The 17,198-nt window shown below is 43.3% G+C and overlaps 2 protein-coding genes across 4 annotated transcripts in view; both read right to left on the bottom strand.

Moving 5' to 3' along the window:
* Positions 1 to 4,930: 4,930 nt before the first annotated feature.
* Positions 4,931 to 17,198, bottom strand: part of LOC129147526 (zinc finger protein 665-like) — a 331,685-nt gene continuing 319,417 nt past the window's right edge. The window contains 2 exon segments of the mRNA XM_054710039.1: positions 4,931 to 5,095; positions 5,097 to 5,886. Coding sequence (XP_054566014.1) covers positions 4,931 to 5,095; positions 5,097 to 5,886 — 955 coding nt within the window.
* On the bottom strand, positions 5,951 to 16,073 carry LOC129147646 (zinc finger protein 154-like). 3 transcript variants are annotated; one of them, XR_008554930.1, is made up of 4 exons: positions 15,765 to 16,073; positions 14,154 to 14,280; positions 7,281 to 7,391; positions 5,951 to 6,559 (listed from the first exon to the last, which is right to left on the bottom strand). XR_008554930.1 is itself a non-coding variant. In XM_054710575.1 (4 exons), the coding sequence occupies exons 1-4, from the start codon at positions 15,795 to 15,797 to the stop codon at positions 6,520 to 6,522; spliced, it is 276 nt and encodes a 91-aa protein (XP_054566550.1). In that variant the 5' UTR covers positions 15,798 to 16,073; the 3' UTR covers positions 5,951 to 6,519. The 3 variants fall into 3 exon arrangements, 2 of the variants coding, with proteins under 2 accessions (XP_054566550.1, XP_054566549.1); XM_054710575.1 differs by having other exon boundaries at positions 7,281 to 7,356; XM_054710574.1 differs by lacking the exon at positions 5,951 to 6,559 and adding an exon at positions 6,751 to 6,997 and having other exon boundaries at positions 7,281 to 7,356.

Genomic DNA, 17,198 nt, shown 5'->3' with positions numbered 1-17,198 from the left:
TGAAACAGTCAGATGGAAAGTATGCACCCCTCTGTTCATAGAAACACAATTTACAATAGCAAAGATCTGGAAACTGCCCAGGTCCCCATCAACAGATGAGTGGATAAAAAGCTGTGGTACATTTACACCATGGAGTACTAAGCAGCAGTAAAAAAGAAGAATCTCCTACCCTGTCACACAGCATGGATGGACCTGGAGAGCATCATGCTAAGTGAAATAAGTCAGTCAGAGAAAGACAGTATCACTTGATCACACTCACATTTGGGATCTAATTAACAAAACACTGGAGTGAATTCAGAGACATGGAAGATGGATTTTACTGTAGAATCTCAGAGGGAAAGTGGGGGAGGGTAAAAAGAAACATTCAGGTAAGGATTAAAAACATGCAGGCACACAAGGAAAACACCTTCACCTGAGCCTTGAGCATTTCCTTCTGTTCTCTGAAAGCAACGGGAAAGCTCTAGCTTGCTGGGTTCTGGGTTTGCTCTAATTTGTGTTTATAAATCTGACTTTAGTCAGTTGAGTGCCTGGAAATGCTGATACCCCTCCATGTAAGGTCCTCCTGCTTCACATGAGACAATAGCTTTTGGTGATGTTGTAAGAAATGTCCAAACCTAACTCCCAGAGGAAGTCTCTGAGGTGGACATGTTCGCTATAAAATTTTCAAGTGAGATCTTCATCACCTTGGTTTAGACTGGTTTCCTAGCACATTGAAAGGACAGCAACCTAAGCCAAACATGGCTCAGTGGTTAGAGCACAGGCCTGCACACTGGAGGGTTGTGGGTTCGATTCCTGATCAAGGGCAGGTACCTGGGTTGCAGGTCCAATCCCTGCCCCTGGTTGGAGTTGGTATAGGAGCCAACCAATTGATGTCTCTCTGTCACATCGATACTTCTTTCTCTTCCTTTCTCCCCTCCCTTCCCTTCTCCTAAAATCAATGAAAAAATTTCACCACTCCTTGGGTGAGGATAAAAATTTTTTAAATGAGTAAGTAAATAAACTGGACTTGATCAAAATTAAAAACTTTGTGCTTCAAAGAGCACTATAAAGAAAGTGAACAGACAGCCTATGGAATGGGAGAAATTATCTGCAAAGCCAAGATCTGCTCAGGGTCTGGTATCCAGGATATAGAAAGACCTCTTAAATTCAACAATAAAGACAACCCACCCATTTGACCCAGTAATCCCACTCCTGGGAATATATCCGAAGAAACTAGAAACACCAATCAGAAAGGATATATGCACCCCTATGTTCATAGCAGCACAATTCACCATAGCTAAGATTTGGAAACAGCCTAGGTGCCCGTCAGCAGATGACTGGATCAGAAAACTGTGGTACATCTACACAATGGAATACTATGCTGCCATAAAAAAGAAGGAATTCTCATCATTTGCAGCAACCTGGATGGAATTGGAGAACATTATGTTAAGTGAAATAAGTCAGTCAATGAAAGAAAAATACCACATGATCTCACTCATTTATGGGTAATAAAGAACATTATAATCTTGAACAAAAAGATAGATACAGAGACAGTAAAGCATCAAACAGCTTGATAGATACAGAGACAGTAAAGCATCAAACTGTCAAATTACAGGGGGAAAGTTAGGGAGAGGTGGGGGAGATAAGAGATCAATCAAAGGACTTGTATGCATGCATATAAGCATAACCAATGGATGCAAAACTCTGGGGGGTGAGGGCATATATGGGAGTGGGGTGGGGGGTGGCAATGGTAAAATATGTACACATATAATACCTTAATAAAAAAATTGGGAAAAAAAAAAAAAAAAACAATAAAGACAACCCAGTTTTACAAAATAGTTATGTTGCCCTAACCGGTTTGGCTCAATGGATAGAGTTGGCCCGCTGACTCAAGGGTCCCAGGTTCGATTCTGGTTAAGGGCATGTTCTTTGGTTGCGGGCACATCCCCCGTAGAGGGTGTGCAGGAGGCAGCTGATTGATGTTTCTCTCCCATCGATGTTTCTAACTCTCTATCCCTCTCCCTTCCTCTCTGTAAAAAATCAATAAAATGTATTTTTTTTTAAATGTCCAAACGTGTGGAGAATTTTTCTAAGTTTATTTGACCCAAGTTGGCAACACTGCCAGGAAGCAAAATAAAAATAGCTAGAGTTGTGAGAATGGCAGTTTTTTACCTTTTTTATACATTAGACTCAAAGGAGATGACATAAGAGGGTTACATGAAATTCACTGGTGATAAATTAGAGGGGAGAGCTAAGGAGGGAAATATCTGGGAGTGGATGAAAAGTAAAAAAAAAAAAAAAAAAATTAGACAAAAAACTTTTTAAAATGTTCTCCAATAGTTAACAGTTAATATTTAACTCAATAACAATATTTGCGGCTCTGAGGTCTTCTGTGTTTGGAGATTGCGCCCTTAAGAGTGTTGTAAAACGGAAATTTCCCTGAAAATCCAAAGGTCCTAGATCAGTGGTTCTCAACCTTCCTAATGATGCGACCCTTTAATACAGTTTCTCATGTTGTTGTAATGTAACCCCAATCTTACAAAGGACGCCTCAAAAAAGTCGAATTACGGAGTATCTATTAAAGGCCGGCGGCATGTGAGGGAGCAAAAGTGCTCCAGACCTCGCAGCCCCGAACAGCTTGCCACGCCTGGCTTATATAGGCAGAATATCACAAAAGTATCGATTACATCTTTGGGTCTGGAATGAGGAACCTGTTTTGCAATTTTACAGAAGTGAAACTGAGCAAGTTAGATATCGAAAGTTTCTATAAATCACTGAATCAACAGAAACACATTATCTGGGACCACCTGGACAATTTAGAATAATTGTGCTGTCCAGATTCTGGGATCACTGAGTCAACAGGAATGCACTATCTGTAGCTACTAAGGCAATTTAGGATAACTGAACTGTCTTGGGTCCCAGGAATGTGCTTCGATGACCAGTGAGATCACAATCAATGGGACATTCAAACCATCATCAATGGAGTATTGGGATAGCATACATAAGTCCAGAAAATCAAAATAACTTTTAAATGCATACAGAACCCAAAACAGCAAGGTTAAAATAGTAAACACCAATTTTTACCCAAGTGTGGTTGCTACCGTAATTCAATGTTGTGGTGACCCCAACCATGAAATTATTTTCGTTGCTGCTTCATAACTGTAATTTTGCTACTGTTATGAATTGTAATGTAAATATCTGTTTTCTGATAATCTTAGGTGACCCCTGTGAAAGGGTCCTTCGGCCCCCAAAGGGGTCGCGACCCACAGGTTGAGAACCGCTGTCCTAGATGCAAAAAGGAAGTAGACAGGCTCAATAAGGTAAAGATTGACCTATGCAAAAAACAAACAAACAAACAAACAAACAAAAGGAGGCTAGAACGTAACTAACCATTACTTGCTTTTACTTAGAAAGTTTTAACTTCAAACCATCCTAGGTGGTTACTTTTGGCATTTGAGTGTGTAAGATTGACCATGCCATGCCAGGCTACCTATGCTTGCTATATTTAGTATGTAGACTGAAATGCCCTCAGCTGTCTAGTAGCAAGCAATGATTTGATGCATCCTTTTCAGGTTTGGGAAAATGCCCTCAGCTATTTCCAGATGAATCAGTCCTGCTGACATGCTGCAACTGGCTTCTGACACAACAATTAGGTCAGTGTTTCTGCAGTGAAAGGGTTTCTCCTCACTGCTCTGGTCCTCAAACCAGTAACCATCACCCATGAAATTGTAGGCATTAGGGCATATGGCCCTTTGTAAGACATGGACAAGAGATTCCCTTCATATGTATTGGCATCCCTTGCAAACAAGAAAAAAAATTCATGGTCTCAGACTTATTTTTATTTTTGTATTATTGTTTAAAGTATTACATATAGATTACATATCATAGTACATATGTCCTTTTTTTTCTCCACTGACCTTCCCGAAGCTTCCCCTACCCCGTCCTGTGCCCTCATCCCACCCACCCCAAGTGTCTTGGGTCCATTTGCTGTGCATAAAAGTCCTTCGGTTGATCTCTTTACCCCCCTCCCCGGCCTTCCCTCTGTAATTTGAGAGTCTGTTTGGCGCTTTATACACCCAGACATAATTGAGGTTGTCACAGATACCCCCTATTTTGAGTGATCTCTGTGTCTCAAAGCATCCACCTTCACATGAGGACTAAAGAGTCCACAGTGCTTCCTAGGAAAGTATGGGCAGCAATGTAAATTTGGCAAAAAGTGCTGAGCTAATTTCTGCACCATAGTCTTCCCTCAAGGGCAAAAATGTGAGAGACCGCATCTAAGTTTTTCGCTTCACCATGCTTGGAGAGCCTAGATTTCCTTATAAAATAACGCACACAGTAAATAGATCACCCAAGATTAAAGGAGTCTTAGGAAAAAAACCGTCATTATTTTGCAAAGAAAGAAACCCGAGTCTGGCAGTACTCCCATTGATGACTTAGGCACTCAATAAAGTCATCATTAGCATCTTGGGATAGCGTGTCCCCCGAAATGGCAGTTTCTCTGCAACATTGTTTACTGGAGACAACACTAAGCAGTCCTATGTGGAAACTCATGACAGGGAAACAAGAAAGAACTAAGGGCTCAGGTATTCCTAATTTTCTTCAACAAATCAGACAACAGAGTAAGCTTCCCTGGACACATGAGGATGGTGATTGATGCCATCTGTAGAGACCTACAGGTGGTTTGGGTGAAATACCTTCAGCAACAGAAATATGCAGTGACATATATCTGGCAGGACATCTCTGTATGTTAGAAAGTGCAACATAATTACATAGTGTTCCAACATAAAAACACAAACACAATAGTAAAAACACTTACAGGAACTTTACATAATACAGGTGATTAAAAGTATGAGATGCAATTCAGAAAAATGTGGATTCACAAATTTTCTTGTACTAATTGTTAAGTCCTAACTTAGAAACTACATTTCCTACACATATAAGAAATTTCTCACATTTGGACTCTTATGTGGAGAGTGAATTTAGAAATATGCCTGAGATGCCTCACATTAATTACACTCATAATGGCTTTCTCCAGTGTGAACTCTCTGATGATATTGGAGACTATTTCTCCATCGAAAAGATTTCCCACAGTCACTGCATTTATAAGGCTTTTCTCCTGTGTGAACTCTCTGATGATATTGGAGACCACTGCTACGTGTAAAAGACTTTCCACATTCACTGCATTTATAAGGCTTTTCTCCTGTGTGAACGCTCTGATGATACTGGAGACCACTGCTACGTGTAAAAGACTTTCCACATTCACTGCATTTATAAGGCTTTTCTCCTGTATGAACTCTGTGATGATTACAAAGGGCAGCGTTCTTGGTAAAAGATTTTCCACATTCACTGCATTTATAAGGCTTTTCTTCTGTATGAAGTCTCTGATGATTACAAAGGGCAGTATTCTTGGTAAAAGATTTTCCACATTCACTGCATTTATAAGGCTTTTCTCCTGTATGAATTCTCTTGTGCTTATAAAGGGCAGAATTATGGGTAAAAGATTTCCCACATTCACTGCATTTATAAGGCTTTTCTCCTGTATGAATTCTCAGATGACAATAAAGGGAAGAACTCTGGGTAAAAGATTTCCCACATTCATTGCATTGATAAGGCTTTTCGCCCGTATGAACTCTCTGATGCTTATGAAGTTGGGTATTAGAGGTGAAAGCTTTTCCACATTCACTGCATTTGTAAGGCTTTTCTCCAGCGTGAACTCTCTGGTGACAATGAGGAATACTATTACCTGTAAAAGACTTCTTCCCACACTCATTGTACTCATAAGGCCTTTCTCCTGTGTGAACTCTCTGCTCATAATGGAGGGCACTGCCACTGGTAAAAGTTTTTCCGCATTCACTGCATGCAAAAGGCCGTTCTCCAGTGTGCAAAGCTTGGTGATTACCTAGGCTGTTACTACTGGTAAAAGATTTCCCATATTCACTGCACTGAGAAGGCCTTTCTCCAGTGTGACCTCGCTGTTGATCATGAAAGCTAGAATATTTGGTAAAATGTTTTCCACATTCAGAGTTCACAAAACCCTGACGTCCAACATGGACACCCTTTTGCTGAATAAACATGTGAGTGCAACTAATGTCTTTATATTCTTTTCTGGTGTAATAATTTTGTCTCCTTTGAAACATCATACCGCACGTCGGAATAGCAGTTGGAATGTCCCTGGTGAGAGTAGCCTTTAGGTGGAGATGTCCTGACCTGGTAAGGACACCCTGCCCAACCTCCCCGCATGTGAAATGATTCTGGGACACTTTGAAATCGCAGCTGTTTGCAAGTGAGATCCAGTCCACACCGCTAATGAAAGTCTTCTCTCTCACATGTTGTTGGTGAACTTTTACACTGAAGTAAAACCGTTTTGCACACGTGCCACATCTCAACAGTATCTGTCCGTGTTGTGTTCCCTGCAGCTCAGTCAAGTGGGAAATGTTTCTCAAGACGAGCCCACAACTCTCACAGGGGTGGCTCTTCTGGGAAGACAAGGCTGCCTTGGGATTCCTGGCCTGTGACACTCTTACTGAAACCTTCTGTTCAGTCGGGGCCTCCACATTCTCTGCTCCACAGCAGCAACCTGAACAAAAGGAAAATCTGGTGAAGTACATGTTGATGTTATGGAATCAGAGTATCTTCACCACAAATGTTTATCGGTTATGAGTAGGCATGATTCCATAGAGAGATTTTCAAGATGAGTGAAGTAGACTCTGAGGAAATCGCTCTTCAAGTATATAACATGGTCAGTCAACGATGAAAATCTCACCAATGGAAGGACAGAAGCATAGGATGGGATACAAAGAAGAGAGAAAGGCTCTACTCATTGTTCCTGCACAAAGGCTTTTTTGAGGACCTTACATGCTGGCCATGTGAGTCTGTGTAGAATCATTTGAAGGTGCTCATACCTATAAAAATTAATTGTATTAGAGCACATAATGTTCAACGTCAATATAATAATACTTGTGCACTCCAAGGTGGTGCAGGCACGGTCCAACATTGGTTTGCAGTAAAGAGAGACCTGTGAGAGAGGCAGAGGTACAAGTCCATAGAGGTTAAGGTTGTCCATGAGCAGAGAATCTGAGTAGAAATGATCACTATTCAACCCGTGTCATTGACAAAGTATCAATAATAACCCAAAACAAGCATAAGTGGGTAAGGACTGGGCCACTGTAATAAAACACTGATGAATAAAACGAGTTTCTAGTTTTGAATGTAACAAAGGCCAGGCGTGAAAGCTTCCCCAATGAACCTTCACCAAGGCAAGACCGCCTGTGTGCCCACTGAGTCATTCATAAACTCACGTTTCTTCTGTGATGCACGAATGATTCTTCCCCTTAAATCCCATTTGAACAATTGCATGGCATAAATGATGCGAATCTTCAAAGAAAATCAGAAAAGATGGATGATCAACGCTGTGGTAGAACAACAAAGGACAAATGATATCACAGACAAAAGACCTCTGTGAGTGACATCAGCAAAATCGCAGGATTGGAAATATGTGCTTCTCCCCCCATTCCAGAGTAAGTAGACAGCTATCCATGAACAAAGCAGCCCACAGGAAATGGGAATCAGGGTACCATGAAGACAAACAGTATTACAGACACAAATAAAGGAGAGCTGTACAGAAAGGATGACTGGGAAGACTGGGGGAACAAACATACGTGAAGATACCCACAGTCAAAAACAAGGGCCCTCCATCAGCCTCTGTGCTTCTGCTATCATTGGCCATAGTGGCTTCTTCAAAAAATACTGGAAATGGTAGTGTTTAAAAACCACAGACTGCCTTGGCCAGTATGGCTCAGTTGGTTGGAGCATCGTCCTGTGTACCAAAGGGACTAGGATTCAATTCCCAGGCAAGGCACATATCAGTATGCGGGTTGCATTTCCAGTTAGTTTGTGTGCAGAAGGCAGCCAATTGATGTTTTCCCCTCACACTGATGTTTCCCTCCTTCTCTCTCTCTTCCCCCACACTCTCTCTCCTTCTCTCTTCCTCTTTATCTGAAACCAATAATAAATAAATAAATAAATAAATAAAAAAGAATTTCAAGGTACCAAACACAAAAGAGAACTCAAAAAAGTCTACAGAGAAAGTAAATAAAAAGACAACTTACCAAAATTCGTGTATAAAATTCAGAAAATGCAATTCTAAGAGGAAATTTTATAGGGATAAATGTTTACATTACGAAAGCAGATCTCAAAAAACCTAACCTACCATCTCAGGAATCTAGAAACAAAACAAGAACGTAAACCCAAAGGTTGCAAAGGAATGAAACAATAAATACTTGAACAAGAAACAAGAAAAGGGAGATAAGGTAAAATAAAAGGATACCTGATAGGTGTTTTCTAGAAAATATAAAAATTGGCAAACCTTGAGCTAGACTAAAGTAAAAAACAAACAAATAAACAAACAAAAAAAGCCTCAAAGAAATGAAAGTTAAGACAATACACCTCACATTATGAACCACAAAGCATCATAAGAGATGTTACTGTTAGGAGATGACATGACCCTCTATAGAAAAACTTGTCAAGATCCCATATGAGCTTCTGAAATTAATAAACAAATTTAGAGCACTGGCCAGGTAACTCAGCTGTTGAGTGTGTGGTCCAGATACACCAAGGTTGTGGGTTTGATCCCCCACCAGGGCACATGTAGGGGACAACCAATGAATGCTTAGATGCGGAGAACAGCACATCAATGTTTCCTTCTCTTGCTCTGTATCCCTTCCTGTCTCTACAATCAATAAATAAAGGCTGCCCAGTGCAGGTCAATGATTGAGCATCGACCCATAACCTAGGACAGGGGTCGGCAAACTCATTAGTCAATAGAGCCAAATATGAACAGTACAATTGAAATTTCATTTGAGAGCCAAATTTTTTAAACTTGAACTATACAGGTAGGTACATTGTTATTAACTTAATTAGGGTACTCCTAATCTCGCCTTTGCTAAAAACTCAAGGGGCCAAATAGCCGAATATGGCTTGTGAGCCGCGGTTAGCCGACCACTGACCTAGTACAATACAATTCCATTCCTTGTCAGGGCACATGCAAACATTGTGGGCCCAATCTCCAGTGGGGGACATGCAAGAGGCAGCTGATCAATGACTCTCTCTCATTATTCATTTTTCTATCTCTCTATCCTCTTCCTCTCTGAAATCAATAAAAATATTTTTTAAAATTAAATAAATAATTTAAAGAATAAATAAATAGCCCTGGCTCGAGTCACTAAGTTCTGCCAAAACCGGTTTGGCTCAGTGGATAGAGCGTCGGCCTGCGGACTGAAGGTCCCGGGTTCGATTCCGGTCAAGGGCATGTACCTTGGTTGCGGGCACATCCCCAGTAGGGGGTGTGCAGGAGGCAGCTGATCGATGTTTCTCTCTCATCGATGTTTCTAACTCTCTATCTCTCTCCCTTCCTCTCTGTAAAAAAATCAATAAAATATATATTAAAAAAAAAACAAAAACAAAACTAAGTTCTGAGAGTGCCTGCATGCACACTGGAAGGTCACAGGTTTGATTCCCAGTAAAGGGCAGGTACATTGATTTCAGGTCTGATCCCCCCAGGTGGGAGGCAACCAATTGTTGTTCCTTGTTGTTGGTCTCTCTCTCCCGGCTAAGAATAAAAATCAATGGAAAAAATATTCTCACTCTTCGAGTGAAGATAAAAGAAACATAAGGAATGAAATTCAGAAAAGTTAAGGGAGAAGAGATCCAAGATGGCAGTGTAGGCAAAAGCCTATACTTGCTGCCTCCCACAACCACGTCAAAATTACAGCTTAAATACAGAACAACCATCAGCCAGAACCTCTGGAAAGCTGGCTGAAAGAAGTGTTATGACTAGAGAAGTAAAGAAGACAGCACACTGACACTGGTAGGAGGTGCGGAGGCACAGAAGGTGCTGGTCCTGTACCCATGGGGGCCACTTTTTTAATTGGGAGGGAGGTCGTCTCTGAAGAGGTCACGTGGAGGAGCAAGGGGTCCCAGTACCACACGAGAAGCCCAGCCCAGGGTCCCAGAGCTGGGAAGAAGATGCTACTGGCAGTAAGAACTAAGGGATGAGCCAAAACCGGTTTGGCTCAGTGGATAGAGCGTTGGTCTGCGGACTCAAGGGTCCCGGGTTCGATTCCGGTCAAGGGCATGTACCTTGGTGGTGGGCACATCCCCTTGTAGGGGGTGTGCAGGAGGCAGCTGGTCGATGTTTCTCTCTCATCGATGTTTCTGACTCTCTATCCTTTTCCCTTCCTCTCTGTAAAAAATCAATAAAATATATTTAAAAAAAAAAGAAGGAAGGGATGTAAACACCAGTGCACATTGGGGCTCAGTGACACAGAGACTGTAGGAGACCCCACTTGCTCCTCTTACAATGCCAGCACCACGAACTGAATTTACAAGCTCCCTCTTCCTCTGAGCTACACTGCTGGGCCAGGCTCGGAGAGGGGGTTGGGGCGACCCAGACAATTACAAAGAGAGATTGGACTGGCATCGGGGCAGGAACTTGAGGGCGGCTTTCTACCAGATGGAGGTGGTCACAGCAGTCATTACACCTATGCTGGGACATTCTGGGTCCCAGGGTTGACTGGCAGCCATTTCTGTTTGCTCTCCCCTGGTGATTCCCTGAGACCACAAGCCACTCAAGCTTTGTGCTGCAGCTTTTGTATATAAATGGCCTGTCCTTTCTCAGGCTAAAATCTGTCAAACAAGTTGCAGTTGGGTCAGGAAGTTCCAAAACTATCAATGAATGCCCAAGACCTGGCACCAGCACTAGCCTTCCTTGTTTCACAGCTGGGCCTTGGCGGGGCACTTCCAATACAAAGAGGAGATTCTGAAGATCTCTCTGTACATCCTTTTGGCCCCAGGCAGTAGCTAACTTTACACATCCCAGGAGACCCAAGAGCCAGTGTACCCAGTGGTCAGTGTCATACCACACAAGCTTACAACATCCATAAGCAACACACTCAAGGGGCAGACTCACTGAGCAACAAAGCCCCACTGAAGCAAGTCCTGCTCCATAGGGGTGTCTCCTGCACAGCAGCTCTCCCACTGATAAAGAAAGGAAGAAAGGACGCTCAACAGTGTAGCTCAGTTTATTGAGCATCTTCCCATGAACTGACAGACCACCAGTTCTATTGCTGGTCAGAGCACATGTCTGGGCTGTGAGCAAGATCCCATGTAGGGAGCGTGCAGGAGGCAGCTGATCTCTGTTTCTCAGCTGGATGTTTCACTCTCTCTCCATTCCTCTCCTTCTAAAAAATCAACAAAAATACATTTAAAAAAAAATGAAGGAAGTAGTCAAGTTTACAATAGCATTAAAAATAAAATACTCAGGAATAAATTAAACCATAAAGATGTAAGATCTGTACACTGAAGACTAGAACACAGTGGTGAAAAAATGGGAAAAACCACAAAAAGGTGAAAAGACATCCAGTGTTCTTGCATTTGAAAATGTAATATCCTTAAAATCCTGTTCTGCCCAAAGCAATCTCCAAATCAAATGCAATCCGGATGATAACTCCAATCTCAGAAACCTCAAATGATCTCAAATAGCAAACTCAATCTTAAGCAAGAACAAGCGTGGTGGCATCACACTTGCTGTCTTCAACCTAGTACAAAGCCAAAGCAACCAAACAGTTTGGTATTGAAATACAACCAAAAATAAAGACAATAAACAACAAGAAAAACCAGAAAACACAGAAATAAACCCAGGAACATAGGTTCAGGTAATCTTTAACAAAACCACAAAAAAATGTTAAGGACAGTTTCTTCAACGAGAGGTATTGAAAATATAGATATTCACAAGGAAAACAACAAAACCATGGATAAACATTGACTCAGATTGGCCTGACTGGTTTGGCTCAGTGGATGGAGCGTTGGCCTGCAGACTCAAGGGTCCTGGGTTCGATTCTGGTCAAGGGCATGTACCCTGGTTGCGAGAACATCGCCATTGGGGGTTGTGCAGGAGGCAGCTGATAGATGTTTCTCTCTCTTCCTCTCCCTTCCTCACTGTAAAAAATCCATAGAATATTAAAAAAAAACAAACATTTATTCAGATTGTATGAAAGAATTAAACATCCATGGTAAAACTTTCAAGATCTTCAAGATGACCCAGGGAAACCGATTGGAGACTTGTTTTGGACATGATTTCTGGGATGTGGCACCAACCACCAGGCAAAAAAAGAGAAAATCAACAGTCAGGGCTAAAACAAATCAAAGTGCTTTTTGCCAGCACAAAAGCAATAACAAAATGAAATGAAAAGGCAATCGAATGGAGGATGGGAGACCATACTTGCAAATCATACCAATATATTGAAGATACGTGCATTCGGATCAGATCAACCAAATAAAGCAAATATTGTGATACAAAGTCCTGTTATGTAACATGATAATGAGGGCTAAGAAGACAATAGTGTTGCTGAAAACATTCTACATCAATTCATTAAAAACACTTCATGGGTAAACACTGGTAGCATTTGAGCCTGATGGAAAACTAGCCACACTAGTCTTCCTGAGTGCAGAGTTGCCAAAAGCATGGAATCTTCTGTGTATATATAAAAGGCTAAGTGACCGACCATAAGTCCGTCTGACCAACCGCCCCTTACATGTGAGGCGCATTGGTAACATAGAAATAAAAGTTGATGCCCTGGCCGGTTTGGCTCAGTGGATAGAGCATCAGCCTGAGGATGGATAGGTCCTGAGTTCAATGCCAGTCAAGGGTATGTACCTTGGTTGCAGGCTTGATCCTCGTCCCTAATTGGGGCACATGCAGCAGGCAACCAATTGATGTGTTTCTCTTACCATTGATATTTCTCTCTCTCTCTCTTCCCCTCCCTTTCTCTCTGAAATCAAGAAAAATAATTTTAAAAAATAAACGTTTACTTTTGCATGCAAAATACATATAAAACGCTCAATGGTGCCAATTGCATGGGTGTGTTTCTATCTGTCATTGTCGATCATGAATTTGATCGTTTTAGTTGACATTCTGAAGCTGTATGAAAGTAGCATCATTGACAGAATGTACCTGTTAATAAATCACAAGGATAAACTCTACACAGAGTAGGAATATTCCTACCTAAACCCCTTTTCAGACATCGTCAGTTATATTTTGCTTCCACTAGAGTTCGAAGAGCCTGTGACATGAAAGTTAAAGTTGTAAATACTTTATCACAAGGGAAATTAGTCAAGCACTCTGAAGGTGTTTTTACTCTTAATGTGGTATACAGGGAGATATTAGAATAAGTTTAATCACTTATCAGTCATTGTTTTCATCAATGTTGTATTTACATCATGTTTTTACATGTCTTTGTGGTTGTTAACCATGTTGTAATTTTTTATTAATCAATTTATATATTGTTTTCATATACATTTTACTAATTTTCTTTCCTTTCAGAGACTTCTATTATAGAGAAGGGGCAAATAGTGATATTAAAATATTTCTTCTAATTAATTTCCTTTCAATGTGCACGAATCCTAGCACTGGGCCACTAGTTTGTAAGTAAGACAAGAATTCAATATTTACAAAGCACAATTAAACATATGCAAAAGGAGATGTATTTTACTATATAACTAGGAAAATTATTCAAATATACACAATAGCAAATAAATATGGCTAAAAATAGGACTAAAGCCCTGGCTGGTTAGGCTCAGGGGTTGAGCATTCATCTGTGAAGCCAGTAGGTCACGGTTAGGTTCATGGTCAGAGAAAATGTTGGGGTTGTGGACTGGATCCCCAGTAGGAGGCATGCAGGAGATATCCAATCAATAATTTTCTTTCATCATTTCTCTCTCTCTCTCTCTCTCTTCTTCTCTGAAATCAATTAAAATATATTTACAAATAAAATAAGACCAAGGATGTAGACACTACTTTAAAAAACACGTACAAATGACCAACAGGTATAAAGAATATGCTTTTGCTCTCTACTCAACTGGAATCCATTAGTCTCCCTGCCACACAACCAACCTCAAATCCTCCCTACGACTTCGGTGCAGCAGGTGTTGATTAAAAGTATACATGGGAGAAGTGCAATTAAATCAACCCTGCCAACCACAGCAAAACCTGAGAAAACTGGATAATTCAAGCAATGTACATAGTCCACAGGTGAGGACATAGCACCCCTAGAAATGAGGGGGCATGGGGAAATGCAAAGCCAAGTCCCAGGAACCAGCCAGAGTGAGGGTCTTACCCTGCGAGGATACAAGTTCAAAGTTCTCCAGCATCACATTCAGGTACAGCTGTCTCTGATCCTCATCAAGGAGGCTCCATTCCTTCCTGGAGAAGTGCAGGGCAATGTCCTCAAAGGTCACGCCAACCTGTCAGAATTGAGATAATTGAAACCATAGTTGAAATTTTGAGAACTAGCAATCCTACTCCTTACACATCTTCCTCACCCTCATCCTCCTCCTCCAGGGCTCCCCAGTTTAGTGTGGACACCAGGCCTTAATGCCAGTGCTGGCTGCTCTCTTACCACAGTCCCATTAGTCACTGTGACTGCTCTCAGCACAACACAGGGGTTGGGAAGAGGGACAGCAGAGAAACACCATCTAAGCTCTGGGCGATGCCTGCAGGGCCCCAGCCTTCCTGCCAAGCAATACCACTGCAGTTTCCCAGATCATGCCTCCAAGACAAAGCCAAGGGTTTATGCTTCACCCTATACTCCTCATAGCAGCCCTGGCTGGTTTGTCTCAGTGGACAGAGTTTTGGACTGTGGACTGAAGGATCCCGGGTTGCAGACTCCATACCCAGTACGGGCTTCCAGAGGCAGCCTAAGGATGATTCTCTCTCATCAATGATGTTTCTATGCCAGGAACCTATCAGTCACTAATAGAGAAATGTCAACAGGGAATCCGGAAGGCTGGTCAACCTTAATTGCTCTGAATGATGGGATCTAATTACTCATTGTTTAGTTAAAGCAGCCTACACCTTTTAGTCATATGTAAATTCTTGCTGGTTGTCTATTATTGGAATTACCTGCCTAAGGGATGTGGTGTATCTCATAACCTTAATAAAAGGGAAATCAAGGGCAGAGCAGTGATAGTCCTCCCCCTAGAGGTGGACTCCCACCTGGTCCCCCATTTCCCAAATTAATACTTTTCTAGTCTCTTTCATTTGTGTGCAGCCTTCTCCGGAACCCGAACCCTTAACAGGAACCCTGAAACACGCGGGACCTTGAAAGGGGTTCCCACATTTCTCTCTTTTCCTCTCCCCTTCTCCCTTCCTTTCTGAAATCAATAAAAAAATTTATACATATATATTATTAAAGTCTCAATACTAGGTTTCCGGTACCATCAGCTCACAATTCCTCCAGATGTGCACACCACTGCGTAATGTCTGACCTCATCACTTCAGACCCCCGGTTCACTGCCTCAGCTCTGCCCCCTTCCTGCTCCACAGCACAGGACCTCTCAGGACTCACCCATGACCTTGGCCTATGGCATCCAGAGTGCTTGAGAGGTTTCAGAAGGATCTAGCACAACCCGATTCCTGGTGACCCCACAGCCTGGGGAAAGCAGGGCAGGCGGCTCTGAAATCCTCCCTGCCTGTCTCTGACCTTGGATTCAATACTCACCACCCACATCCGCAGGGGAATTTCAGATACAAGTCACCCCTGTCCACTCTGCCCTGCACTTCCTGTGTCCTCAGAACTCACCACACTCCTCTCTTCCCTCCACCTTCCTCGGGGTCCGTGACGGGGACCTGAGCTGCAGGACGTGACAGGCGCCCTGACCCCAGGCTGCTGGGTGGAGTGTGAGGAGGCGGTGAGGGCCGGTGTGGCGGGAGGGGGACGCGAACTCACCTCAGCTGAGCCCCTGAGCAAGGCCATTGCCATTGCACGCTGTGCGCGGATCGAGGCCGGAGAGGCCGGCGGGGCGGTAAGAAGCAGGTGCGGTGGGAGGGGCAGTAAAGGGTCTCGGTTCCGTCAGGGACGTGGGGAACCCGGTGGCCTCAGCGAATTTCACTCCCACGTGCGAGCTGAGCGGGTAAGGACTCGGACCTTCTCCCTCCGAGCACCTGGCTCTGCCGCCGCCCGCCGGAGCCTTCCACCCGGTACTGGAGTAGATTCTGGGTGAAGACCAATAGCCGCCCAGAGTGCACCGGAAGCCCCGCCCCTGCACGCGGGTGACGTAACAGAAAGGCCTTTTCTGACCTTTCATTGGCTAAACTGGCGGTATTCCTCACAAGGCCTTCTGGGTAATGTGAGTGCCACAGTCCAAGATGGTGATGGAGGTTTCTCCAAATCACTCCAAGGAAAACAGCGACATCTGCTGGTAGGGACACTGGGACATGACCTTCCTCATGAAAGAGACATCTTGAAAATGGATAAAGAAGAGTTGTCATTTGATTCCGGTAAAGGGACTGGAGTCCTTTTTATGAAAACACATTATCTGTGAGACCAATGCAACTCGTCATAATATAGATGTAGAATGTGGGACATTCTTAATTTGAAATAAAGAACTGATATGTATAATGTAAACTTTAAATAGAATTCTGTTGTTTTATTTTTACTTGAACATCAATAAAGATAAATACTCCAGACTCTGTAATGCAGGCATACCGCAATATTTCATGTTTTCCTTGGAGTGATATGGAGAAATCTTCCATCACCATCTTGGACTCTGGAACCCACATTACCCAGAAGGCCTTGTGAGGAATCCGCCAGGTTAGCCAATGAAAGGTCAGAAAAGGCCTTTCTCTTGCGTCACCCGAGAGCGGGGGCGGGACTTCCGGTGCACTCTGGGCTATTGGTCTTCACCCAGAATCTACTCCAGTACCGGGTGGAAGGCTCCGGCGGGCGGCGGCAGAGCCAGGTGCTCGGAGGGAGAAGGCCCGAGTCCTTGCCCGCTCAGCTCGCACGTGGGAGTGAAATTCGCTGAGGCCACCGGGTTCCCCACGTCCCTGACGGAACAGAGACCCTTTACTGCCCCTCCCACCGCCCCTGCTTCTTACCGGCCGCGCCGGCCTCTCCGGCCTCGATCCGCGCACAGCGTGCAATGGCAATGGCCTTGCTCAGGGGCTCAGCTGAGGTGAGTTCGCGTCCCCCTCCCGCCACACCGGCCCTCACCGCCTCCTCACACTCCACCCAGCAGCCTGGGGTCAGGGCGCCTGTCACGTCCTGCAGCTCAGGTCCCCGTCACGGACCCTGAGGAAGGTGGAGGGGAGAGAGGAGTGTGGTGAGATCTGAGGACACAGGAAGTGCAGGGCAGAGTGGACAGGGGTGACCTGTATCTGA

Source organism: Eptesicus fuscus, chromosome 21 (assembly GCF_027574615.1).
Source record: "Eptesicus fuscus isolate TK198812 chromosome 21, DD_ASM_mEF_20220401, whole genome shotgun sequence".
Taxonomy (NCBI): domain Eukaryota; kingdom Metazoa; phylum Chordata; class Mammalia; order Chiroptera; family Vespertilionidae; genus Eptesicus; species Eptesicus fuscus.
This window is presented reverse-complemented; position numbering and strand designations above follow the sequence as displayed.